At 41.2% G+C, this 25940-nt stretch overlaps 2 protein-coding genes across 3 annotated transcripts; one reads left to right on the top strand and one right to left on the bottom strand.

Moving 5' to 3' along the window:
• Window positions 1–1064: 1064 nt before the first annotated feature.
• cldn5a (claudin 5a) lies at window positions 1065–2598 on the bottom strand. Its single transcript, XM_020099317.2, has one exon. It carries the CDS (start codon window positions 2456–2458, stop codon window positions 1811–1813), a length of 648 nt encoding a protein of 215 aa, XP_019954876.1. The 5' UTR covers window positions 2459–2598; the 3' UTR covers window positions 1065–1810.
• A 1540-nt stretch (window positions 2599–4138) lies between these two features.
• zgc:63587 (septin-2) lies at window positions 4139–25536 on the top strand. Of its 2 annotated transcripts, none has more exons than XM_020099301.2 (12): window positions 4139–4280; window positions 9031–9086; window positions 9514–9613; window positions 9703–9789; window positions 10237–10360; window positions 10856–10990; window positions 11375–11492; window positions 21460–21561; window positions 21790–21935; window positions 22102–22185; window positions 22274–22331; window positions 24228–25536. In XM_020099301.2, the coding sequence occupies exons 2-12, from the start codon at window positions 9060–9062 to the stop codon at window positions 24291–24293; spliced, it is 1047 nt and encodes a 348-aa protein (XP_019954860.1). In that variant the 5' UTR covers window positions 4139–4280; window positions 9031–9059; the 3' UTR covers window positions 24294–25536. The 2 variants fall into 2 exon arrangements, with proteins under 2 accessions (XP_019954860.1, XP_019954861.1); XM_020099302.2 differs by having other exon boundaries at window positions 4238–4419.
• Window positions 25537–25940: the final 404 nt, after the last annotated feature.

Raw genomic sequence — 25940 nt, 5'->3', positions numbered from 1 at the left:
TAAAACATATGGTTATGAACGCATGGATTTTTAATTACGCCACTACAAAATTCATGTAAGTGGACCTTGAGTTGAGATTGTTCTCTGAAACTTTCCAAGCACACAAGTGAACTTTTGTGAAGATGAACAGATCCATCTCCATGGCAACTGAAAAAAATGGGCACTGATGAAGACCATGACATTTGATTAAAAGGGAAAAGGGAGTGGACCGTATGTCTCACATCATAGTTTGAATCTGAATGTAATGTTGTGTTCCATGTGCAGAAGCTCAAGTCAAATGTTGAACAATAGCAGTAGTGCTATCTGTTGTGAATGTGGAGAATCTTCTCTGGTGAATAACTTCAGCCTTGGTTGACATTCTGACCACACTCCCCCGACTGTATGCAGATTTTCTGCGGGGCCATATTTTCATCTTTTAAGACGGCATATGACCAGCTAAGATTCTTAAATCACCAGCAAAACAAGTATGGATAAGCCTGGGTAATCCAGTCACCGTTTAAAGCAAGAGTGCTGTTACTCACACACTGAAATATCTCGTGTAATTGTTATTTTTCTATTGTAACAACAAATTAAACAACCCTGCTAGATCTTTATTATAAAACTGCTGAGCATCATCACCAGTGTTAACATGGTGTGTCCTTGAGGCAGCTGTGGGTAAACTAGTGATGCTGTGTGCTCCCTGCAGTCATGGACTCCATCCTGGTGGAGGGAGATGGGCTTGTGACGACAAATGGAGTCACTTTCGGGAAGACGATTCCAGCAGCTTCCCCATATAGCTCTAATTTGGACGCCTTTCACTGACTGCGGATGAGGAGGGTGGGGGTGGTCTGAAGGGGCTGGTGGTGGGGGCTGTGGAGTATTGTGAGCTGAACAGCAGAGCCCCACTCTTGCTGAATGGGCATTGTCATCTGGATTTCTATGGCTAACCAAAATACTTTCTCCCGCCGTGGGGGTGTATGGATTCACGGTGGGAACGGTATGCGTTACGCACAGCCGATGGTGGCTCTCCTGCCTCTGCAGACCCCGCTGCAACCCAGTTGTTTGGTTTAAGAACACACTTCAGATTTCAGGCAATATATTGGGTTTAATCTTAATAAAAATGAAACGATATTGCATCTTCATATACATGAATAATGAATCATTACATCAAACGTCAACAAACCAACAGAAAACGTTTATTCCTGCAGTGACAAAGGTGGAAAATAGACATAGCAGGTTCAATGCGGTCGATAAAGGACTGTGACATAAAACATTTTGGCCCATATGTTCCCAGGTTTTCCGGAATCCACAGGTCCTAAAATACACTGCAAACGTCGAAGTCCCCAGGAACTTTTCTCCATCGTTCTTTGTCGCTGAGTCCTCAACATGTCGGCGTGAGAGTGCAATTATTCTCAGTTACAGTAGCCTACACGTTTGTGCTGACGATGCACATCAAGGCAAGAGAACAGTGTAAATATACTTGATGGCAAGAGTTCCTCAAGAAAAGAAACAAAAAACTTTAGTTACAACAGTAAACAATTCAAAACACTAATCATTTCGAAGACTTACAAAAGCAGGTACCTAACACAGATACTCCTTTTTGTCGTGAGCTACCTCTTGTGGTTCATAGTTTTTTTCTTTAATCTCCTGTAGATACAAAAAGGAAGTGGGAAGTCGTGGTCCAAGCGTAAAAAAGCAGAGGTGCTTCCATTGATTTTCAAAGTTCATATTTCAGATTTTAACAAAATGCTGGTGCAAAGATAACGTCTCTCAAAAAAGCTGCAGGTCACTTTTACGCACTTTTACGCACCGCCTGCCATGAGCCACATAGCTACACGTAGTTCCTCTTGTCATACTCCCCGTTTGGAGTGGCTCTCTTGGTCGGTGCGTATGTTACCGAGTATCCCGAGTTCCCGCTGGTGGGACAGGAGCAGCACAGCAGCGATCCTCCGATCAGCAGCATCGCTGTGGCCGCCCAGCCGATGTACAGCGCAGCGCCGATCTCCCTCTTCTTAGATGCGGGCACCTGTGAACTGTAAAAGTCCGATATGATGTTGTTGGCCATCCAGCAGAGAGGCACCAGCACAAACAGACCACTGAGGATGTAGATGACCCCTCCGGCGTTCACCACACGGGCTTTCACGTACTCCGTGCGGATGCAGTTGGTGCACTGCGCCCCGGCTATAGTTACCATGAGCCCCAGCACGCCCATCACCGAGGAGATGATGGTGAGCGCTCTGGCCGCCTGCAGGTCGTGGCTGAGGGCGAGGACGGAGTCGTGCACCTTGCACTGCATCTGGCCCGTGCTCTGCACCACACACGACATCCACAAGCCGTCCCAGATTGTCTGAGCCACCACGATGTTGGCCTCGATGAAAGCCGTCACCTTCCACATGGGCAGTCCGCACGCCACCATCACCAGGAGCGAGCCAATTACGCACAGCGCCAGTCCCATGATCTCCAGTCCGGCCGACACCATTTTCGCTCTTTACGTTTAAGTCTAAAAAAAGAACTTTCCAAAGTCTCCCCTAATTGATCTTCTTTTTGAAAGCCGAGTGTGTTTCTGCTCTTTAGCTCCTTCGTCTTCGCCTCGATGTACAATAAAGCGTCAGTTGTGCATCACTGTTCCCGGAGATGTAAGAGGCAGCAGCTCTGCGTCTCTTTGTTAGCGAGGGGATGTGAAAACAACTGGAACCACAGTGGCACCGAATCACGAATATCTGCGGGATGGGGGGGGTGTGTGGACTGGAAGAGAAACTTTCCTCCAATCACATTTCGCCGCATCCTCAAGGGACCAATGGAAACGCAGGGAAGTTGTGAGGCTGAATAAAGCGGTCCAGAGCGCATTGTGCGTTTGAACAGTTATAGGAGAGAGAGAGGGGGGGGGGGTTGATGGTATGTCGCTGAAATGCAGTGGTTTGATGAATCAGGGCGGTTGTTATTGATTTTTCAGACATGGAGTTTAGTGCCACTTGTCTGCACCGAAAATGACCATTTCACACCCATTGTGTAAAATGAATCAGGCTCTTAATTGGATAACACACAATGTCAGAAATAACAATAATAATAATAATCATAATTATAATAATGATATAGATGCAGTCACATTAAATTTGAAGCATTTTTTTATAATTTTTTTTATAAAAAAGTGAAAAAGCAGAATAGTCACTTTGATTTGACCAAATGTACATCCCACATTAGTGATAGAAGTTGTATGATGATGCAAACATAGTTTAATTTCACTTTAAATTTGTTTTTGCGTTGATGATCTATTTTCTTTTGTTAAAATTCATAGCAAGGATTCTGTGATAATTAATGTTTTGTGTTTATTATTATTATCTAATTATTGTGTTCTTGTGTATATGTATTATATATTTTTTATATTTTCTCTGTGTAGTGGGCAGTGATGAACCACCCACAGTAGAATAATGATTTGTCATGACCCCTAAACAATACATTTCTTTAGATTTACAATAAGATTTAATTTTTTTCCACCATTGGATTTCAGATTGTAACACATTCAGTGAATGTATATGGTTTTTGAGCGTATTCTTGGCATATAGTCTATATGAAAACATAAATTATAAACAATTCGACATGTAAACCAATATGAAATGTATTCTTCACTTTTTCCACTCTCCAATTTAGGATTGACAGCTGGAGTTGTTCTGTTTTAATAAAACAATACATTAAACTCATACTATAATAGCTAGTTTAAGTTGTCCAAGTTTCAGAGTGATTTATTAGAAATATTTTTTTAAAAGGAAAAGTTGTAAATGGTCATCTTTGAGAAACTGGAACAACTAAATGTTCTTCATCTACAACAATTATCAATATAGCAAATTCATTTCTATGGACTATAGTTGAGTTGTTGATTGACCTATGCTCATATAGACTGTTCTATATCTGTGCAGATTCTCTCTATGTAGAAATAAAAAGTTGGCTAGAGTCTCTTTGCGAAAAAAAACATATTCCAGTAAAATACCTCAAAATGTGCATCCTATTTATTTCATTCAATTACTATAAAGCTTTTCCATGAATTCGGCGGGCAGAGAGCAGGGCAGGAGCCAGTGAAAGAAACCGGGAACACAGAAACCTCCATATTGAATCTGACGAGCAATGCTTCTCCACGGCCCAGCAGCTCCTGTCGTTGAGCCGTAATGGCGTCAGTGGCGCAGCACGACGGCCGCTTCGGGGACTAGGGGCGGACTCTCGGGAGCGGTTTCCGGGTTTCCCTTCCTGGGCTGGGACGGAGGCGAGAATCCAAAAAGCTCCTGTTGATTAAGAATAATTCAGCTGAGGTAAGACTCTGTCCGCTGGTTACTCCATGTTGTCGTGTTGTTTGTAATAAGGCCGTGAGGTTCAGCCGGAGCCGGAGGAGGAAGATTCACCGGAGCCTCAGACAGTGGAAGCCGAGCTGGCAGCAGGACACCAGCCGCGGTAACAACTGTTGCCTGCTAAAGTTTGACATGTCAACTTCCACAGCTCAGCTACTCTCACACTCCGTCTATTAAACACGGTTTATAGAGGAAATGGTGTTTTTTGAAGGAACTGTGGCGCTTCACTGATGGTGCTGGTTCAAAGTTTAATGTCATTGTCCCAGTTGTTGTTGTGGTAAGTGTCTGACAGACAGACTGGGTGTGGTGGACATCAGATCCACAGGCCTCCACACACACACACACGCACACGTTACACACGTTACACACACTTACTGTGACTGAAGCTTATTATTTTTTAAGGTCTGACACAGTTAAACATGTGAGCAGCTCCTCCTCTTCAGATATTCAAAGCCATGATGATAAATCCAGTACTTTTTAAACTCTTAAATTCACTCATTAACCACTGTGCCGATGGGGGGGGGGGTTGCAGCCAAATCCAATACAATTGAACAAACTGGTGACCACGTCTTCAAATGTATAAAAACAACAGAAACATGCCTCCACACTGCTCCTGTGGTGTCATCCACATGTCCGTAAGCCCTAACATTCAAATCTGACCCACAACTACGTCATGTACACCATGTTTTTAGTCTGAATGTCTTTTGATATACTCCTCTGGATAACACCGGACATTAAGACTAAAAACAAGGTGTAAATAACACTGCTTCCAGTTGAATTTAAATGGTCGGGCTTACGGACACTTGGATGACACCACAGGTTTTGAACAGGTTTTATGTCCAAAACTGTTTTGTGGACTCAAACACTTCACCCACCCCTCAATCGGCATAGTTGGGTGAACTATCCCTTTAAGTTCCAGTTGCCTCATTGTCTCAGTTCATGTTCTCATCAGATGTCACTGGACCTCCATATTTCCAAACCCGTTTCATATCCAATCTGTATCAGATCAGCCATTCAAAACATGAACGTTCACAAATTTCCTGTTAATTCCTCTTGTGTAGAATTCCTGGCCTCTCGAATAACTCTAACATCGATCAATGCCTGACCGTTGGTAGAAAGGCATATTTGTGCAACATGAATTTCATGTTTAGACAACTTCACAATAACATTTGGAAACAATAACTTATTTTCATGATGTGTTTGTGGCGAAGGGCCACCATTGAAGAATTATCATCCATCTTTGCTTGTGTTCAGTCAAAACGCACATATTTCACTTCCTTTCTCTCTGGGTGGTGAACATTATGGGCACCATGGTTGACTGGTTGAGCTGTAATCTCAGGCCTGCAGCTGCCCTTTTATTCCACAGATGAATTTGATATCAGAAGGACAACATCTCTTGGTACTGAAAGACGCCCCCATGCCTCTGAGCCAGCACCTTCACCCCTCTTTGACCTTTCCCCTTCCTGCGACCTTTTCTTACAAACACTGGCCCGACACAGAAGCGCCGGGGAAGACATCTGTCTGACACTGTAAACTACAAGGGGATGTTTCCTCCGGTTTGTCACTGGGCTGTGAATGGAAAAACCAAACTTGAATCACGTCGACAGTGGACCTGCGCTATTGTGCCAAAGACTTAAATGATTTTACACAGCAAGACATCTTTATTCACAAAACTATGTTTAAAAAAGGGGGAAGAAAGGCACATTAGAAATAACTTTTATCCCTTGTTTTATTGTGTTAACAGGAAAATGGTCTTTTTGAAAGTTGAGTTCTTTTCGCCCGATCGATGCTGTACGGTCACGTAAATTTGGTGAATACTTTTGGCTGTCAATAGGGCTAGTCTTCAGTTTAGGTATGCAAATAACTCTTATTTTCCTTAAAGCTGTAATTATTCAATTGGTGTTGATCAAATTCAATTTTTATCAACTGTTTTGATCACCGATTCATTGTTTAAGTTATTTTGTTAAGTAAATTATCCCTCTTTTAATGAGATAAACCTTTAATTGTAATACTTTTAATGGCCTTACATTAAAGTGAATTCATATTTTGGGGTTTTGTATTATTAGCTGGACAAAACCTTGTGCTTGAGGATAATGTGTTGGTGTTTTTCACTGTTCTTAAGGTTTTAAAGATCAAATGATTTGTTGAGAAAATAAAATCTCACTATTGAGATCTTTTAGTTGCAGCCCTACATTTCATTTATGACATTATTGAATCATGACTGCAATCAGTCTTGGGGTTGGATAATATGAACCTCTTCTTGAGCAAGTGACATTTTATTTTAATAAGGTATTTTGAGAAATGTTTATCCAATATTGCTGTAAATCAGTTCAGCTCACTCTTGCTCATTGATTTAACATTGCCCACAATATTGATATATATCTATATATGTGTGTACATATATACATGTTTATATACAGTATATATATACACATGTATTTCTCCATTGGTTTGCATTCATTGCCCTTTGACCAAACCTACACCTTCTACCTGACTCTCAGTTACAGTTTCACATTTAATTATTTAACTTTTTCCACCAAAGGTTCATTGTACCAGCAGCTGTGATAGAATAACAAATTGTTTCTATGCTTTGTTTTTAGTCATTTCCTTTCATGCCCCCATTATCATTAAGGTTCCATCCTGTGCTTTAAACTCTGTGTGAGCTATGAACAAGCTGGCTGCTTTCCTCCTGGTTGAAAGGCTTTTTTATTCTGCCTATTGTGACGTTTTTGTCCTCTGGGCAAATGATGTGTTTTTAACAGCACGACTTTAACACCAGCATAATATATTTATTGCTGTTGACTATCGCTACTACCTTTGGTCTCCAAGGGCGACATAATTTCAGCCAAGGCTGTGTTGTTGTTTATGTCTGTGTGTATTTTACATGGGCCAAACATCACTTTATTATGCTGAGTAGCTCCCTGTTGCCATGATCACTTGCCAGTAAATTAACATAATTGTTGTGATGCCACCAAGTTCACAAAATGTCCATGGTGTGAAATTATTGCCTCGGTGTTTCCAATGAGAACAGAAAGTTTTTAATCCATGGAGGGTGGGTGTTCGGACCCTTGACACCGCCTGTCAGGAAGGTGAATAGTTCTGATCGTACTGCTGCCCGCTTCATGGCTTCACTCCAGCCAATAAATCAACTGTAAATGCTCAACATGCCAACAACTTTGGCTTTACTAAGGTGGCATTTTTCCCTTTTGGCTCAAACAGTTTAATCTCCCCCATGTCTGGCCTGTTGATAGATGTGTGTGTGTGTAAGCAGCTCAGCAGCCTAGCCGATTAAATGGCCATTATTAAGAGAGTATTATTGAAGTGTGCCTCCCGCCTGTCTGTCCTGTTGTGTTGTCTTTGTGATATTACAACTGCGATATTTGAACGGTTTAATTAATCTGCTGCTGGACTAATGCTGGTTCCCACAGAGCCCGTCAAAGAATAGAAGGGTGTGTATGTGTGTGATACACACGGATAAGCTTGTGTGGGCTGCTACATTAACTTAGATGTTCATTCACAATGAAAACACATTTTTGTTGTCTTTGCCGTGTTTCAGGGCTGAAACTAATGTGACTCAGTGGATGGAAATGCTGGTTGGTTGGTCAATCCATCACTTTGTTTCAGTTCTGACTGTTCAGTTCAGTTGTTTAATGGTTAAAAGTCTCAAAAACTATTGAATTCATTTTGGTGACTTTTCTTCTTACACCAAGAGCAGGCCAAGTTTTTATTTATTTTGTGCCATTTGTCTTCATCATCAGGTCAAAATGGAAGTGGAAGATGGTGAACATGACAAAACATTTTAGCTGCTAAACTTATCTTAACCGTGCACTTATAATCTTGTTTTCATTACTGATTGCCAACTAAGCGATTCATTTTAAAATATGAATATTTTAGATATTTAAGATAGCAGAAAATTGTGAAAAATCTCCATCGCTCTTTTCCAGACCCAAGTTTACATGTCTGTTTTTGTCAAACCAACAGTTCAGACCATGAAAATAGAAATTTCTTTATATATTTAATATTTTTTTATTGGGTTATCCCTTCGACTTGTACGAAATGGCTGGTGTCTCCCCTTGCTGTCCTGCTTGTGGCCAGTCCTGAATGTGCTCAGGGGGGAGGCACGTGTTCTCCCTCCTCCCCAGCTGAGCTGCTCTGTATAGGAAAGGCTTCAGGAACCAGAGGGATAAACAGCCATTGTTCCACTTGTGGGCTCGATGAAACTACCCTGTCAGTATGAGAGATCTCTGGCCTCTTTCATGTAGATACAGAGGGCCCCCGACTACTGCCTAATGAATTTAACAGTGTGAAATGGTTCCCCAAATGAGGGAGGTCAGTTCGGGTTCCCATGCCACCTTTTTTACCATTAAGTAACCAGAGTGCATCTCCGTTTGGCAGCGCACTGCAGCCTGCCTCTTTCTAATGCTTATCACACTCCACCTGTCAAGGGCCAGTGTGTTGGTGATAAAATGGAGCCTGTTCTTCCTGCTCCGTCATTATGTGGCTAATTTATCAAGCAAGCTTGTTGCTCTGTCGTCTGCTCAGGGTCATTATAAAGAGAATTGTGAGAATAACCTTGCAAGTATGACTTTATCTGAGGTTAAGCAACACTTTAAACATCTTGAATGAGTGAATACTTGAGAAATTGTTTCAACAGGGTTTCTGGACGAATATTTGCTGAATATGATACTTTTTTTTTATCTCTTCTTTTTACCAGTAAGCTCGTCTAACATCCAGTGAACAGCAATGTCTCAGTCCGGAGAAAAGGGGAAGGTGAGTAACAAGAAGTTGCATGAAGTAATTGTATGACACATCGACAGAGTGAACAAGAGGGGTCCTGGTTAAGCTTTGGTGATTAAGACTCATGGTACTTGTAATCTCATGCACACACACTTACACAGGCATCCAGGGAGGATATCCTGTATAAATGCTAGTGTTTCATAGCTTTGCTTTATTGCCTGTTTGAATTTCTCAATGATATGCATCATCATAAATCTCACTTCACCTTTACAAACAGACTTTCCCTCATCAACTGATGGAAAATGTCAGGAGAGAGTTAAGTTGTTTACTGAGTTAGGGACACTGAAATATAAAAATTGATATTTATGACATAAATGCTGTCCCTTTATTACTCAGTTAGTGCTTTTTTATTAATTGTTCCTGAACTTTATTTTAAACAATATCTTTTTATCTTCTGCAGTTCCCAGATGCAACAGGTTATGTAGGTTTTGCCAACCTTCCAAACCAAGTTCATAGAAAATCTGTGAAAAAAGGGTTTGAATTTACCCTAATGGTTGTAGGTGAGTGACCACTCTTTTCTTTTGACGAGGACGTCAGCTAAATATCTTTTGAGAAAAGAGCTTTATTTTCCATTTTCTTTGGTTTTCAGGGGAGTCTGGTTTGGGCAAATCGACACTTATAAACAGCCTGTTTCTCACTGATCTCTACCCTGAACGCTACATCCCTGGTGCTGCAGGTACACTCCCTAGTACACACACGCACACACACATAAATGAACATGCACAAAAATACACACTGTAATAATACAGAAATGTCTGCTGCAATGTCTCCAGCAGAGCAGTGCTTCAAGAGGAATGCTGAGAATGCTTTAGTCTCAAAATATGACCCTGCCCTTCTTATGACTTGACTTAGATTAGGACTTGTTCTGGCTTGAAAACAATTATCCATGCCCTCCCGGGTCAGTATGTACAGATAAGAAAACATGTAGTCCTTTTCAGATGACAAAAACCCATGGTTTATACATGTTTTATATATTCTTGTTACTAATTTATAGTTGACTCAGCCATTGGAAAGTGGATAATTTAATCATACTTTTACTTCCTTCCCTTTTCTTAAGCAATTTCCCTGCAGTCATTAATAAAGAGTTAGTGATTGTGATTATTCTTGTTCTTGGGATCCACAGAGAAGATTGAGAGGACAGTGCAGATTGAAGCATCTACCGTTGAGATTGAGGAGAGAGGAGTGAAGCTTCGTCTCACTGTGGTCGACACCCCTGGATATGGCGATGCTATCAACAGCCAGGACTGGTGTGTTTGTGTTTGTGTGCTGTGGAGGAGTGAGGAGTCATAATATCTTGGGACGTGTTTCCTGTCCAGTGTGGAGTCTCATTCTTCCCTCCTGACCTCAGCCTCCCTTTCTTAAGTTTCATTTTATACTCCTTTTCCTACATCTCCTCCCTTTGCATTCTCTACGTTAAAATTTCCTTCAACTGTGTGTGTGTGTGCGCGCGCACATGTGTGTTTGCTTGTGTGGTATCCTCATGCCAGCTGTCAGTGTGGCCTCTTGTTGAAGATCTATTTCCTGTGGTTGGATCTAGTGTTGCTGTATTTTTACACTATAAGCTACGCTAGAAGAGTAAATAACTGCAAAAGAGATGAAGTAACAGGACACTAATCACTTACTCTTTATTTTGTCTCAACCAAAATCTGTCCATTGTCATCAAATCATTTTTTTAGATCTGGTGCAACAGTGTTTTTGTGGTGATTTTCATCTCATCTCATTTTGTTTGCTTCTGACGTCAGCTTCAAGACCATCATCCAGTACATTGACAATCAGTTTGAACGATACCTCCATGATGAGAGTGGACTGAACCGAAGACACATTGTGGATAACAGGGTGCACTGCTGCTTCTACTTCATATCTCCATTTGGACACGGGTAAACAAACCCCATTTGAGTTTGTCATGTCTACAGCAGTACTTCCAAAATTAGCTAAAATAAAAAGACTGGGAAATACATTTAAATCGTTCACATTGTGCTGTGATAACATCATACCACCAAGCAGATGCTAACAAAGCAAACCTAACTTTTGATCTAACTAACTTTTGATCTGTCAAAATACGATAGCTGTTTTTTGCATTCATTTTCGCTTATAATGAAGAGAAGTGTGTTTATTGATGAACTTTGTTCCCTAGCTACAAAAATACATTTGAGCTTTCAACCTCTGTCTCTCAGTGCTCTCTCAGTACATAATCCTACTGAATTCTCTGATGTTTTCTTTTTTGCTGTCTCTTCTCATCTTTTTTTTTTTTTCCTACCCAGTCTAAAGCCACTGGATGTGGAGTTCATGAAGGCCATACACAGCAAAGTCAACATAGTCCCAGTCATTGCCAAGGCTGACACACTGACACTGAGGGAGAGGGATCGCCTGAAGAGAAGGGTGAGCTTGATGTACACACACACACACACACACACACACACACACACACACACACACACACACACACACACACACACACACACACACACATACACACACACACACATACACACAGACACGCACATACACATGCACAGCTGTTCCCTTTTTTCTGGATATAGTATGTCATAATACACTTTCCCTTAGATTTGACATTTATATTTATTTTTAGATATCTAAGCTCTTTCTGTACGGACGATTGAAATAATCACTAAGAATAGCTAAGTTACAGGGTTTGTGTGATAAAGCATAAGTGTTCTTCCCTGTGTAGATCCACTGATGGCTTACATGCTTATGTTTTTGATGATATAGGCAGTATGTTCAAAAGGACATAAAAGAGGAAACAGTTGGAGGATCATAGGTTCGAAAAGAGTCTTGTATATAATAAAGATGAAACACATCCCATCCAGTCTCAACCCATCCCAGAGACTTCCTTTTCCGGCTGACCCAAGTGTCTGCCTGCCTGCACGTGCACGCTACTAAGCTTCCTACTGTTCCTAACATGAGTATCCATGAGTCGTCCATGAGGGCTCTTGTCATGTCATCAGTGTAAGTCTGGAAACTAGACCAATCAGGAAGATCATGTTAATTCTCTGATAGCCAATAATAAAAGTTATCATTAGTTGCATCATGCCCTAGGTCAGAAGTTTGTGGGTGGTGTGTGCGGCTTAAGTTGCAAATTACTTTTTCCTCTCAGCCCACTCCACTGTGTTTTTTAATTGGAAGTCAGCCTGTCTCCCCACCTGCCCCTACATGCCCAGACCTCCCACCTGCCTCTCGGAGCTGGTTGTCTGGCAGGCTCGGGCGGGTCGACTGACTGGAGTCCAGCTCTGGAAGTCTGTTTTGTTCAAAGCATTCAACAGCCAGAATGGTTAAACAGGCTGATGCATAATTTTAGCAAAATGAGGGTTCACAGTTTAAGGTTTCTTACTCACACACATACTTTTCTTCTTGTATTTCCAAAGACAACACGATGTAACATTTGTCACAGTATCAAAAGCTGAGAACTCAGTGATTAATTCTGTATTTGAACTACCATGAAAGGTGAAATTCCTCCACTGCGATGACCTTAAGAGGACCTACCAGTTTAATTGTACTCTGTAGTGTTGTTTTGTGTTTTGACCTTCCTCAAACCTTGTGTGAGTGTTCCTTTGGCACTTAAGATGAACAAAAAACATGTTTCCTGCCAGTGCTGACCCCCTCCCCAAACTATAGAAAACCCCCAAGCTTGCAAGTTGCTATTTGATCCAGCTGGCAGTGTGCAGCAGGTCAGCTGTGTTGATGGGCCTTTGGCACACTTTTTGTTTGAATTTGTTCATGTTTTGCTTTTCATTAATTTCATTGTTGGACATCCTTTACTGAATGTGTAGTCAATAATGGCGGAATGGGAAATTACAGTGTGGCAGCGGAAAACTCTGCAACAGTATCACTCTGATCTGACCTCTTTGCTGCCGTACTGTCCACTACGCTATCTGTCCAGCAGAGTTTGTTCACATGCTCTGCTAAGTGTACCCTTAACAGACATTTCCCAGTGTACACCAAGGAGCAATTAGCTGCTGACTTCGATAAAATGGACACACACACACACACACACACACACACACACACACACACACACACACACACACACACACACACATACATTTTCCACAAAATTCTCTCTGGGAAGAAGTCATAATTATTTCTAAACTGCATTTAGAATTTTTAGAAGTATTGACGCACATTCAAAGACATGTTTAAATTTAGTTTGACTGTATTTAATGAGTTCCTGGACGAACAATTATTGTCAGGAAATACAGAGGGTTAATTGAGCAATCTGCCCCCAAATTTAGGAATGGCCCTTTCCCCTCAGGAGTATATATTATTCCTGCAATTGCTTTCTATCACATTCTGGGCACACCACTTTTATCTTCATCTCAATTTGTTAAAATAAGTATTCTCTGGCGTTGGAGCCTCTGTGAGAATGAACATTTCTTTCAGTGTATTTCAAACATATTCTTGGCTTTTAACAGAATTCTAGTACAGATATGAGATAAACTTTGTATATACATGTGTCCTTATTAAGGGAATCATTGATACAGCAGTTCACATAGGGACACAGCCACATCCTCCAAGCATCTTCATTGTAAACAGGTTTCTCCTGATGTATTGACTCTCTATGTTATGTCTGAGAGCTTCCACAGAAAATGTGTTGTGACCTCAAAATATTGACTTTATTTCATAGTCACATTCAGAATAACTCATTTATCTTAGTTGTCCCTTTTTTTCTGTGTGCATGTAAATGGAGTCATAATCCCCATTTGTCTTTCTAAGTGTCTCTCAGGAGAACAAATACAGAAGTCTTTAGTATTTGTTGGTTCGATCAGATTAGCTGAAGTGGCTCTTAGGTGTACGTGCCTGATTCCTGCCTTACAGTCTCGTACAGTGCAGTGAGGCACCAGGCCTTCCTTTGAGGTCAGAGCACCAGCAGCCAAGAACCTGCCAAAAAGCATAGTGCTGCAGGATGATTGATATCCCTCTGTGTTTCTCCCATAGTATTCAATAGTTTGTTTTTTGTAGGTTACTTTCTCACCGTTTTAAGCCATTTGTCTCTCAGTAAATATGTTCCCCTCCTCTCAGGGCTCGTCCAGTGTTTTCTCTTATTATTCAGGGGAAACAGCTTTTACAGAACAATAAAAGTTTCCTGTAAAGTGTGAAGACTGTTCCACCAACTAGATAGAACCTGCTGTCCTGTACAGCTCAGGCTCTACAGGACATCGTTCAGCCTTCATCCCCTTAGTTCTGCTTTCTTTCTCCCCCAAACCTTCCTGTGCTGGCAGTGCCTCACTCAGCTACCTCTTACTTTCTTCCTCTGCCTCTTAGGTCCCCTTTTTTAATTTTCTCTAATGCCAATTTCCTTCACTGGGGTCTCTATAGTCACTAGCTCATAAAATGCCCCGAGGAGGGTATATTGAGGGGCTGATCCTCACAGTCTGGGACCTTTCAGTCATATCCTGTGTGAGGCTTTAGTCTCAAATTGCTTTCAATTTTTTTTTTTTTATCTCAGTTTGAACATAGATGACAATATGCAGCAGGTTTATACTAGAATCCCAATGGAAGCAAGTACAAATTATTGCTGTTGTCTGTTTGTTTTTTTCAAATAATTCTGTAACTAGAACAATCAAATCACATGTTTTGGTTTGGGTAAAAGTCAATTTTCAGATGTGAGATTTTCTACTATAATTTAGTTAATCCAGGTTTATTTGTCTTATGCTGGTGAAATGCATTAATACCAAATAGCCAGAACCTACAAGTGGGAAAAATCACCCGCAAACATCTCAAACCCTGCTGTGTGGTTTTAGAACGATCAGCAGTAGAACAGCTGCATTTAAAGCAGTGTAATACGCCTTAATTTTGATTAAAGGTTTGCAGAGAATGAAACAAGCTTTTGTAACAGGCCTCAACCTCAATCTATGTGAAATCTATTTTTTCTTTTGAAGACTAAAGGCTGTTCTTTTAAGCCAGAGGGCAAGAGAACCCAGTTCCCCTCCTCTGTTCTCGCACCAGGCAGCAGACAATAGTCCAGACCCTTTTCTTCCCTCCATTCCCTTCTGTGTTCCGTCTGAACCTCCTCCCCACATCTCTTGTCGCTTCCCTCATCTTCTGAATCTCTACTCCCTTCTTCTATTGTCTTTCCTCCTCCATCTCTGCTTACTGTCTCCCATCCACAGCCCTATACGTCCCCTATGTTTGTATCCTCAGCTGCCATATTTCACCCCTGGCCGAGGCACTGTCACTTGTTTCCCTCATTGTCGGACTGACTGTTGTCTCCCCCAGCCCCTCCACCACATTCCCGCTGTGTGAACCAGCTCTATACGACCCTACTGGGACACATTACCTGTGGACTGGACTGCTTGAACTGGCCAATATTGTCATCAGGTTTTATTAAATGGAATTAACAGAAAGTGAAGCATTTTTAACACAAAGGTAAACAAAGGTGAAGGTCTGTGGTCAGATCTGTTGGGCAAGGACAGGAAATTATGAGGCGACTGATTAATGATATGTGAGCTTGATATTCTTCTCCATTTTTTTCTCTTTGTACATGTCTCCTCTGGTGCCCCATGAGTAAAGGTGTTAATGGTCATTACCTCAGTTTTCCCTCACCGCTCCTGTGTGCGTTTGTGTGTAATGTGTAAGACTCCCTGGTCAGCTTGTGCTTTTCCTGCCTGCGTTTCAAACACGCGGACATATTTATTTTTCTGCCCTCCAGCAGTCATTGTGCCAGGGCATACTCCACGTCTCTGCAGATTTGAAAACAATAAATATGCATTTTTCCCTCATAGAACAAGCAGCTCTATTACACACAATCATCGGCTCCCACTACATTGTGAAAACACCGGGGTTCCTTGTTTGGAGACCAACCTGTAACTATGGTTTCTGGACTTTTGCCGCGCTGCTAATGAGTCACTTTTAGCTGTTGGGTTTTACCGTTGAGACCCTTTTGATTACCAGCTCAAGTCACAAAACGTGGTGTGTGGATGAAAAAATCTTAAACTCGCACTGTCCCCTTCTAAATCTTACTTAAACACAAGATTACATGAATAGCTCGATTGTTCCTCTCCATGCTTTTTGATCAGAGGGAGAGGTGGGTGGTCTTAACTGTTCTAATACTTAGCTGAGACAATAGGAGAATGGGTGTGTTTTCATATGTGCCTCTGAGTGTGTTGATCACAGTTACTCATATGATGCCTTCTCGTTGCTATGGTTGTGGGACTTCCTCTGTATTTCCCATCCGCACCTGTCCGGTCTGTTCCAGTCAGGATCGTCAACTGACGGATAGACCTGGAATTCCCGTACATGCCTGGAAGTGTCTTTAATCCTCTAAACACAAAGTTATTGGTTTTCCCTGTGCCGCTTATGTGTATTGGTTCTTTTAGTAGAAGAAGATATTTGAACAGCCAGAGGGAGTCGCTCTGTAGTTACAGTGAAGATACAAGCTTATTTTTGACCTCTCCTCCTCCTTCAACTTGTTGTCCTCCTGAAGCAACAAAACGCTGAACTGAAACCTTTTTTTTCTCCTGGCACCAGATGATATCAATCCACCAAGCATATGAGAGTGTGTGTGTGTGTATGATCGTGTAGGAGGCGAAAACCCCCCAACCCCCTTACATTGGGTATTGTTGGGGCTCTCTGACCCCCTCAGACTCCCTGCAGGCAGGAATTAGTTTAAAATGGGAGTAGCAAGAGAGCAGCATTTATTTTCATGTGTCTTATTATTAGCAAATGAGTTTTGGAAACTTGAGAAAATAGTAAGAGTTTAGCAAGACATATGATTTTTAATTTCAATGTTTTTTATTCTGCTTTTTGTCTTGTCATCTTGTAATTGAGTTCAAATGTGGCATCCGAAACATTTGTAGAGCAACAGACGGCTCAGTTATCACTGAGTGTAAATATATTTGTTGGCAGAAGCCTTGTTTAATACTCTGTTTCAATCATTGCATTGAAATCATTTGTTGATAGAAGATGGTGGAGAAACTTTCCATTTGTGTCACACTGTAAGAGTGAAATAAAGCAGCCTGCGCTTGAAGCTTAAAATGCTTTCTACCATGCAGGACCTAGATTTACAACGGGAGATGATGATGTGTCTCTCTTAAAAGTGGGTTGGATTTCATGTGGGATGTGAGACCATATTTCTGCTTGTCCAGAAATCATATTTCACAGAGTTTATTGGCTGGGCAGTTGGAATTCATCAGATCGACTGGTGCTTCATTTTTGTCTCCAGGTGTAAACAGCAAATATGTAAGACAGTTTTAGCAAATTGATTTTTCCATTCTACTGTTTAGTTTAGTTAGTTTAGTTTTCAGCTAAATCATTTATCTGCTTGCCTTCCCACTGCTCCAAAATAAAATCAAAACATTTGTTTTCCATTTCACTCCACACGTGACTGATGGAATGAAACCATTGGTTACGGTAATTCTTATAAAGCTTTTAGGAAGTGTGACACCATTGGTCATGTGGACTAGCTGCATGCTAAGGTAGTTTGGATAGTTTTATGCAGCCGCTTAAATTCTGTGGTTGCATCACATCTCATTTTAGCCCTTTCCACTGTAGAACAATTCTGCATCAAAGTAATGACATGAAAGAGGACAAAGTAAGCACTTTTTATCCACTGGATTGGAGACACAGTTTGACCTACAGGAATCTCATAAAAGGACAGAGAGCGCTCAGGAAAATGGACTTAATGCTCACCGTGGTCAAGATTTTCCTTTAATAATAAACTCTGCAGTCTTGGAAAAAGAGGGCCCCTGCCCCTCAAGGTGTTTTCTCAGTATGGAACAAGGTTTAAAACTGACTGAAAGCTAATCAGTATTACTACTTCTAATTGCAGCGATGCACCGTTTCAGTCCCCTGGCCACTCTGCAGAAGCTGGCAGGCAGCTGTGAGGTTACATAAACCTTACATAAAAGTGCCACTGCTCTGGTCCCTCTGCGTCCCCCATCCTTGCTCTTCTCAATAGTCGTTGATTAGGTGCAGTTAGATTGTTTTGTTTTGTAGATTGTTTTTTCTGTCTCTCTCTGCATTGTTGATTTCCTATGACTGTTCTGTTACACGTTTCTACTTCCAACTATTGTTCGCGGTTACAGTTTTAGTTCTGTCCTCAGCTGTCACTTGAGCACTGTGTAATTGCGACTGTGTGTGTTTGTGCATGTTTTCACCACAATCCCCTCCTTTTGTCGCCATGCTTTTTTTCTTTGACAGCTATTTGTTCTCTTGCAATGTTGTTTGTCGAAAAATTATTTCTCATAGCTTAACAGGTGTTTTAGTCATTCGTATTTTTGTGGGTTCGCTTGTGAGAATCATGAAATCGTGAAAATATTATTCGCTCGACAGGTTGACGGGATGAAACGGTTGATCCCTGTAATGACGGGTTTGCAGCCTGCTACATTATGATTTGAGGTTATGGTGCAACTGCAGAAAAATCTTCTTAGCCATGTCCCCTATGACTTCACGATGTGTAATTACATCTATGTATAGAACCATATGTATACTATATTTGGGCTACGCATAACCACCACAGCGTATTTAATACAGCTATTCCTGGAACAGAATTAGTCCAACCTTTCACTGGAATCACACGTCTGACATGATTCACCCGATCTCACTTCGAACCCATTTTTCTTACTGGACAGCATCTCTCTCCACCCACATACTCACTGTAACTGGCCCACATGACGAAACATTTCCACAAACAATGTTTCTAACTTGACGATATGAGCCAGAGACATAAGGCGATAAATCCCAGGCTTCCTTTTCTAATTAATACTGAGGTAGAGTGTTGTGTGGAATTGTTTGTCTGCCTCCCTGACAGCACTGAGTGGACCCTGCATGGCCAACCATAACAGCACAGGGAGGGGTGGGGGTAGGGGGGGGGGGGGGGGTATTATAGCCCAACAGGATGATCATAAAGTCAAAATGGCTCCCACTGCCAGCATCTCCGTGCCAACAAAAACACACAACTACAAGGAGGAGGAGAGGCCGGTGTTACATTAGGGATTAAGGCTTACATTGTGTACAGTAAATCAGCAGGAGACAACAGGGATTTGAAGCAGGCAGTGATTTTGACATGGCATGATCCCTGAGAGGTCTTGATTACAGGTGTCAGGCCGTACTAAGCACACGTTACGGAACAGTAATTCAGGTAAACAGCCATTTTGAAGCTTTTGGCTTAGTTAGGTCTGGAAACAGATGATGGCAGACGGACTCACATCTGTGCAATGACCACATGATGTTTTTGGATGTTTAATAGTAATTTGAAATATGTTGCTCTCCCAGTTACCTACTCTAAGGAGTTTCTATTTACAGCCTTGTCTGTTGTTTTATTTTTATCGTCGGCTCAATTGTTTGTCAGCAGAATTACTCAAAAACTACTGAATGGATTTCCACGCAACTTGGTGTAAGTGTGAGACATGAGCCAAGAAAGACATCCAACAACTATGGCACACATCAGTAAAAAGGGGCGGTTCCAGGATTACTTTCTTTGACATTGCGAGAGGTGGTTTTAAATGTGTTCATCAGTGACCAATGGAACAAGTCATGAGTAGATGTTTTTTGTGCATTTCGCCTTCATTGATCGGACAGTGCAAGTGTGTAATGGTGAAATATAGCTGGGAATCTAAGGGCCAGGCCGGAACCGAACTTGCGGTGGGCCCGGAGGACTCAAGCCTCAGTATGTGGGGCGACCCACACTCCAATTGTAATAAGAGAAAATCAGGTGCATTTAGAGAACTAATATCTATGAGTGTGTGCTATATTGTGGCTTCATGAAATGTAAGAGTACTTTGGGCCTTCGCTGTGATATCTGCTCTGCTGAGGGCCAGTCCAGTTAGTTGTTCATTTAATTTCTCAGTGGCCTTCCATTTAGATTTTTCCTGTTTCATTGCATTGCATTTATCCGTCTTATCTTCATGTGTGACTGGATTTGTTGTTTGTTTCATTTTTTCCTGCCATTGTCACTCATGTGTTTATTTTCCTACAACTTCCCAAAATTCTCGGTGCTCCGCCCCATCACAGTGATGTTTATCCAGCCACCATGTTAGAGGAATCTGTAAATCGTGTTTGAGTAAATGAAGGAAAAAGAGGCTCTGGTCTTATGTCACGATCTCCTGTTAGTCCTGCGAAGCCTGTTTGTTTTTAGACCTGCCCCACAACAATACCCGACTCTCCATGGCAGACACTCTATCTCATACACACTTCGCACAGAGCTCACTGAAAAAACAAGCAGCAGCCATAACAAGGGCTCAAACAGGAGCTGCGCTCTGTAGGGAAACCTGCGCTCACTTCCCAGGCTCCTGGCTGACTCAACACTGTCCTATTATACACTACAGTACATGAAAGTCCCCAAAAAGTCAGGAAAACAACATTTGACATTTTTGGGCTCGATTACATAAGACTGCATTGTGGATTTAAAAAGTCTGCTCTGGGGAAAACAAAAGAAAAACGCAGCTTTGATGTTTAGAATAATAAATACTGACATCTGTCCCTGAGGGTTGCAGCGAAGAAAGCTCCTTTGTTTTAACTTGTTTCTCCACCGGTCGGCCCGCGAGGGAAGCAGGGTGAGAACTCTGCTTCTGACTGTTTAAGGACTCTTGTAGAACACACCTACACACACACACAGGCCGTTATTACTTTTCACCTGTCTAACCTTCTCTGTCTCACCCCTCTTTCCTCCGTGGGGGGGCTTTAATTAAGTGTGTTGCTGCAACAACAGGTACTCACTCACACCCTGCTACTCACTCACACCCTGCCATTAGTCTGTTGGGCCATCTTACTTTCTGTTTATGGGTCAGAGCGGCAGCTGTCATTTTGTCTGTATGACACAGGTTACAGTGAATGCACCCATTTTACGAATATACACAGTATTTAGATAAATTACAGACGTCACTGACATGCTGGAATTAAAGCAGATGCACATTGTGGATATATAACTTTATAAAAATGAAATACAGGGGGCCACATGATATCTGTTAGAGCACATGGTCGTATCACAGTTCCCTGGTTTGATTCCCAGCAGGCCAGAACATTTACTGCATGTCCATCCTCGTCTCTCTCCAACACATTTCTTGTCTCTCAGTTTTCGCTATTGATCAAAGGCAGAAGAAAAACAGAGAAGTAAATACTTTATGAGCGTCTACCATACACAGACTTTAAAGTTACAAACAGAGACATTTATGAAAAAGATTTTTAGAAGGAAAAAAGCCCTTCTGATCGTTTGTTTCTAGACTGTTGGAGTCTGGACTGACAACACCAGCTGTGGTAGTACCTGCACTGGCACCTCTGCAGGGTTCAGGACTCGAGTTTTCCTTGTGCAGTAGGACATGACATGGAGTTTGTGATGAGGTCACAACACCGCCTCCTCACAGTTTATTTTTCACTTGTTTCCGTTTCTCAGATCCTGGATGAGATCGCCGAGCACGGGATCAAAATCTATCAGCTGCCTGACGCGGACTCTGATGAGGACGAGGAGTTCAAGGAGCAGACAAGAGTCCTGAAGGTGAGGGAGGGACACAGCTGATGATGTCAGCTGCTCAGAGACTACGTCTTCTCTGGTTTAGTGATGGATACCATTCTCTCCCCATTCATCCCTTCTTCCTCTCTGCCACCTTTTTTTTTCTATATTTGTTTCTGTCTGACTTTCTCTGACTCCTTTATTTTCCATATCTCTTTCCATCTGACTTTGTTTCTCTCTGGGGATCCACTGACCTTTATCCTCTTTCCCCAGGCTAGCATTCCCTTTGCTGTGATCGGCTCCAATCAGCTGATTGAGGTGAAGGGAAAGAAGATCCGTGGTCGTCTCTATCCCTGGGGAGTGGTTGAAGTGGAGAACCCTGAGCACAATGACTTCCTCAAACTACGCACCATGCTTGTGTGAGTGAATAAAACTGCTTCAGCAATAAAATGAGCTGAAGGGAAGTCTTTTGAAACCTTGACTGAACTTCTCACTCATTAAACTGGTTGTAAAGGTTTGCTGGAGAAACAGATCTATACTGCCTCCTAGTGTGTGAGGATAGGATTGCGTGTCTGTGTGTTACAGGACCCACATGCAAGACCTGCAGGAGGTGACTCAGGATCTGCACTACGAGAACTTCCGCTCCGAGAGGCTGAAGAGAACGGGCAGGTAAGATGTGAATTTATATCAGTGAAACAGCAGATGATCTGGTCATGATTTAAGCAAAGTTAATAATATTGCATGTTTTTTCCTGCAGGGCTGCGGATGAGGAGGTCATGGATAAGGACCAGATCCTGCTACAGAAAGAGGCTGAGGTACGAACACACACCTCATCTGAATTTTTGAAAAGCTGGAAAAACTAGATGTTTAAAACAAATAAAATTATAGTTTTTAACTTGTTGTTATTGAAGTTCTCACTTGCCATATGCATGTTAAAGGAGTTATTGGTCAATCCATTCTTTACCGAGTGTTCCCATTTTAATTCAACACAACTGTAAGAAGGGATAAAATCTAAAGTTCTTCAATTGTTCTGTTCAAGAAGAGCAAAGCTGTCGCTGACATGAAGCTGCATCACTTTGAGTTAGTTAGGAACAAATATTCACTTTTCCCTGTGTTTTATACAACAGGAACATACTCGTGCTACCGTTCAATCAGCCCAGTAAAAAGGGGGCTAAATATCTAAGTGAAAATATGGCTGCAGGTTTTGAGAAATGACGATACTAGCATGTCTTTGTTCAATCCATCTAAAGAATTCAAGGTCAATCCAGGCAAAAAGTCTTATTTATTTTCACTGCACTATCTTCCATATGCATTGTTTTCCTGTTGGGTTATGGAGCCTGCATATCACCAGGCAATAACCAGCTTCCTGATTGCTTTTGATTGCCCTGTTTGTGTTGCTGCTGCAGTTCACCGTAGTGAGTGGGCAGGGTGCGGAGGGGCTGTTTGTAAACACTGTGCCCAGGCAGGATACGCCATCACTTCCTGCCTGGATGTCCTGGCCCAGTTTTTATGGTGGGAATGACCTCAGTAATGTGAGGATCCCAAAACACAAAGCTGCAGAGACAGTGGTCTATTTGTTTTGATCAAAGTTTTGAGTGGGAGGAAATATTATAGCAACTGCGCACAATGACGTCACGTTTTATTCTGAAAGTCCCTAGTTTACAAATTATTTCCTACAAAGGAAATAATTAATGAAAGGGAAAATACAGACTGTTCAGTCGTTACACTTCCAGTCTTGTCACTTCACATCAGGTCAGCTGAACCTGTCATAATGTCAAATCTACCTTTTCTGTATACATGTAAATTACAGACAAAATAAAACAGAGTAAATATTTGTTCATTCAACAGGGACACTGTTAAGTCATTGATAAATTAAAGACTGTATTTCCTTAGTTTTGAATTTATATTCATTTTTCCAGCCATTAAGATTTTAATTGTTTAGTAAAAGAAAGATAGTATTGTTCTCAGGAAATCAAACTGTTAAATGTCCTGTCCCTTTGTTTTATGGATTAATGTCTCTGTAATTAATGTCAAATTACGAAAACTGAATCCAGGTTGAACTTTTGGAAATTGTTAAGAAATTACAGGCGGCTTTAAATGAAGTGTTACACATGATTTCTTCCCTAAGGTAAAGAATCATCCCTTACTTTATGATAATCATACTTTAGGTTTGCTTAGGTTTGTTTAAAGTTAAGCCTAACTTTAAACAAATCTTTACCTAAAGTAATTTTCCAAACACATAAAACCATGTGAAAAAAGAGGTAAATAACTTATTGAGTAGAAGTACCTCAAATGACCCATGTGCATTTCTATCTGGAGCCACAAGATGGCGGTATACATCATAGAGAGCAACGTTGTTGCTTGTCAGTCTGACCTGTGATGGTTTTAAAATATAATGGTTTCCTGATCCATAATATTCAATCAATTAAATAAGTCAGACTTGAATTAATCTGGCTTCATTAGTGCTGAGTTGGCTTTATGAAGGCCATTAATCCTGATTTCGTTTATATTCTGAGACACTTTCTGTTTATTAGAGACATGAAACAAGTCACTTCCCACCAGAGGAATTTTCCCTGGAACAATCTGCCCACTTCTGTATTTTGACCAAAGTTTCCAGCTGCTTCCAGTTCTCGTCACTCATCAGTCGTTAATACAAACAAACCCAGTGTGAAGAAATAAACATGGAACCTTGTTTTTCCTCTTTGTCATAGCTGAGACGCATGCAGGAGATGATCGCTCAGATGCAGGCGCAGATGAAGATGAAGTCTGACGAGTAATAAGATCGAAAGGAGCAGAGAAGAAAGCACATTGATCTTAATAAACACACACACACGCACACGCACACACACGCACACACACACACACGCACACACGGTCCTCCTCTGAATCATCACTACCTGTGGCCCCCTGCAGACCCACCAGGAGTCCAGGATCACATCATCTTCTACTGCACACCACATCATCATCATCTTCCCTCCAACTCACCATATTTTCTTCTTTTTTTAAATTGTTTTCAAAAAATTAAGACTCACTTTTGTTTGTGGTAGTTTTCTGAGTGAGACTCAGAAATCACAAAAGTACGACCTCAATAATATTTGATTACTTGACGACATTGACATTCATTCATCATTTAGTTGTTGATCTTGATCATGATCCACAGAGCCGCCAGTGACAACGGTATGAAGAGAGGAGACTGTTTACAAACATATATGCAATAATCCTGCATTTTGTTCAAGTCGACGCCTCAGTTTTTTCACATTTTCCATATATTTTGGTTTCACTTTAAGACTATTTTGAACATTTTTTAACTTGAAAGTGAAAAACTAATCATGCATTTTATTGGGTTATGAGTCATTCAGAATTTATCTTTGGATGGTTTCAAACTTTCAGTTGCTTGTTGGCTTCAGTCTCAAAATGCAAAGCCTTTAAATATCACCACAGTGAAATGTAAGCGTAAATAGAAATTTAATTTGAGGTGATTGTTTGTCTTTTAGTTTGAAAAGCTACTATATGCAAGCAGCATCACTCATTCACACTCCGTTACACAGAGGAACCACCATTCTGTCTGATCATGTATGATTAAAGTGCCATGTTGTTAATATTTTTTTATTTATCATCAACAGCTGCATGATCTTAACGTCGGACTCAAAACTAATCAAACAAGTCCAGTGGTTTAATGTGTATTTTAGTATCGTAACATTTATACACTACATTTGCAATTCTTCTTCATACTATGTGTAGCTTCTCCCATTTGAATATCCACTACAATAATATTTAACTGTTATTCGTGTAGACTCCCTCCAGCCTTCTGACTTTTCTTCAGCCGTGCCATCAAACTGTCGTTGATGTTACATCAGCGTTATTTTGTTTCTGTCTTTTGCTCTCATGAATATTTGTCTGTTGTACTCACTAAGACAAAACACAATTATTATTTCTTAATCAAATGTCAGTAAAGTCTTGTTTTTAAATGTCAACATTTTTTACATTTCTCTCTGAAATAAAAATGTGTTTAGAGAAAAATCTGCGTGGAACAGTGGAGTGTGAGCACTTTTGTTTCTGGTGTTTTTATCTTGACATGACGAGCTAAATAATAATCAATGCTTGGGCTGCAGGTTTGCACTTAAATTTTAACTGCTTTACTATTACAGTTTTCACTTTGCTTATGAATTTGATACTAAAATACTGGTTTGAAGATTAGTACGTGTGGTTTGGTGTCATGTGTTTCTTATGGGTGGAGCAAACAGTCCCTTTAAAAATAGACACCCCACAAAACAACCTAGAATGACCCTCAGTAGGGCACAAACCTTAGAGTCCCCTTAAATTCCACCAGACTGCACCAGAATGCCCACACTCGTCAAAATAAGTCCCCTGAATATTCTTAGGTTTTGAAGGTTGAGGCTTCTGTGACCCAGAGCACATCCGTC

The sequence above is a fragment of the Paralichthys olivaceus genome, chromosome 4 (genome assembly GCF_024713975.1).
Source record: "Paralichthys olivaceus isolate ysfri-2021 chromosome 4, ASM2471397v2, whole genome shotgun sequence".
Taxonomy (NCBI): domain Eukaryota; kingdom Metazoa; phylum Chordata; class Actinopteri; order Pleuronectiformes; family Paralichthyidae; genus Paralichthys; species Paralichthys olivaceus.
This window is presented reverse-complemented; position numbering and strand designations above follow the sequence as displayed.

Bases quoted from the DNA above. Each gene is read 5' to 3' on its own strand.
- cldn5a (XM_020099317.2), bottom strand. From the start codon at position 2,458: ATGGTGTCGGCCGGACTGGAGATCATGGGACTGGCGCTGTGCGTAATT.
- zgc:63587 (XM_020099301.2), top strand. From the start codon at position 9,060: ATGTCTCAGTCCGGAGAAAAGGGGAAG. The intron at 9,790-10,236 runs GTACACTCCCTA...TGGGATCCACAG, and splicing joins CTACATCCCTGGTGCTGCAG to AGAAGATTGAGAGGACAGTG. The intron at 22,332-24,227 runs GTACGAACACAC...TCTTTGTCATAG, and splicing joins TGCTACAGAAAGAGGCTGAG to CTGAGACGCATGCAGGAGAT.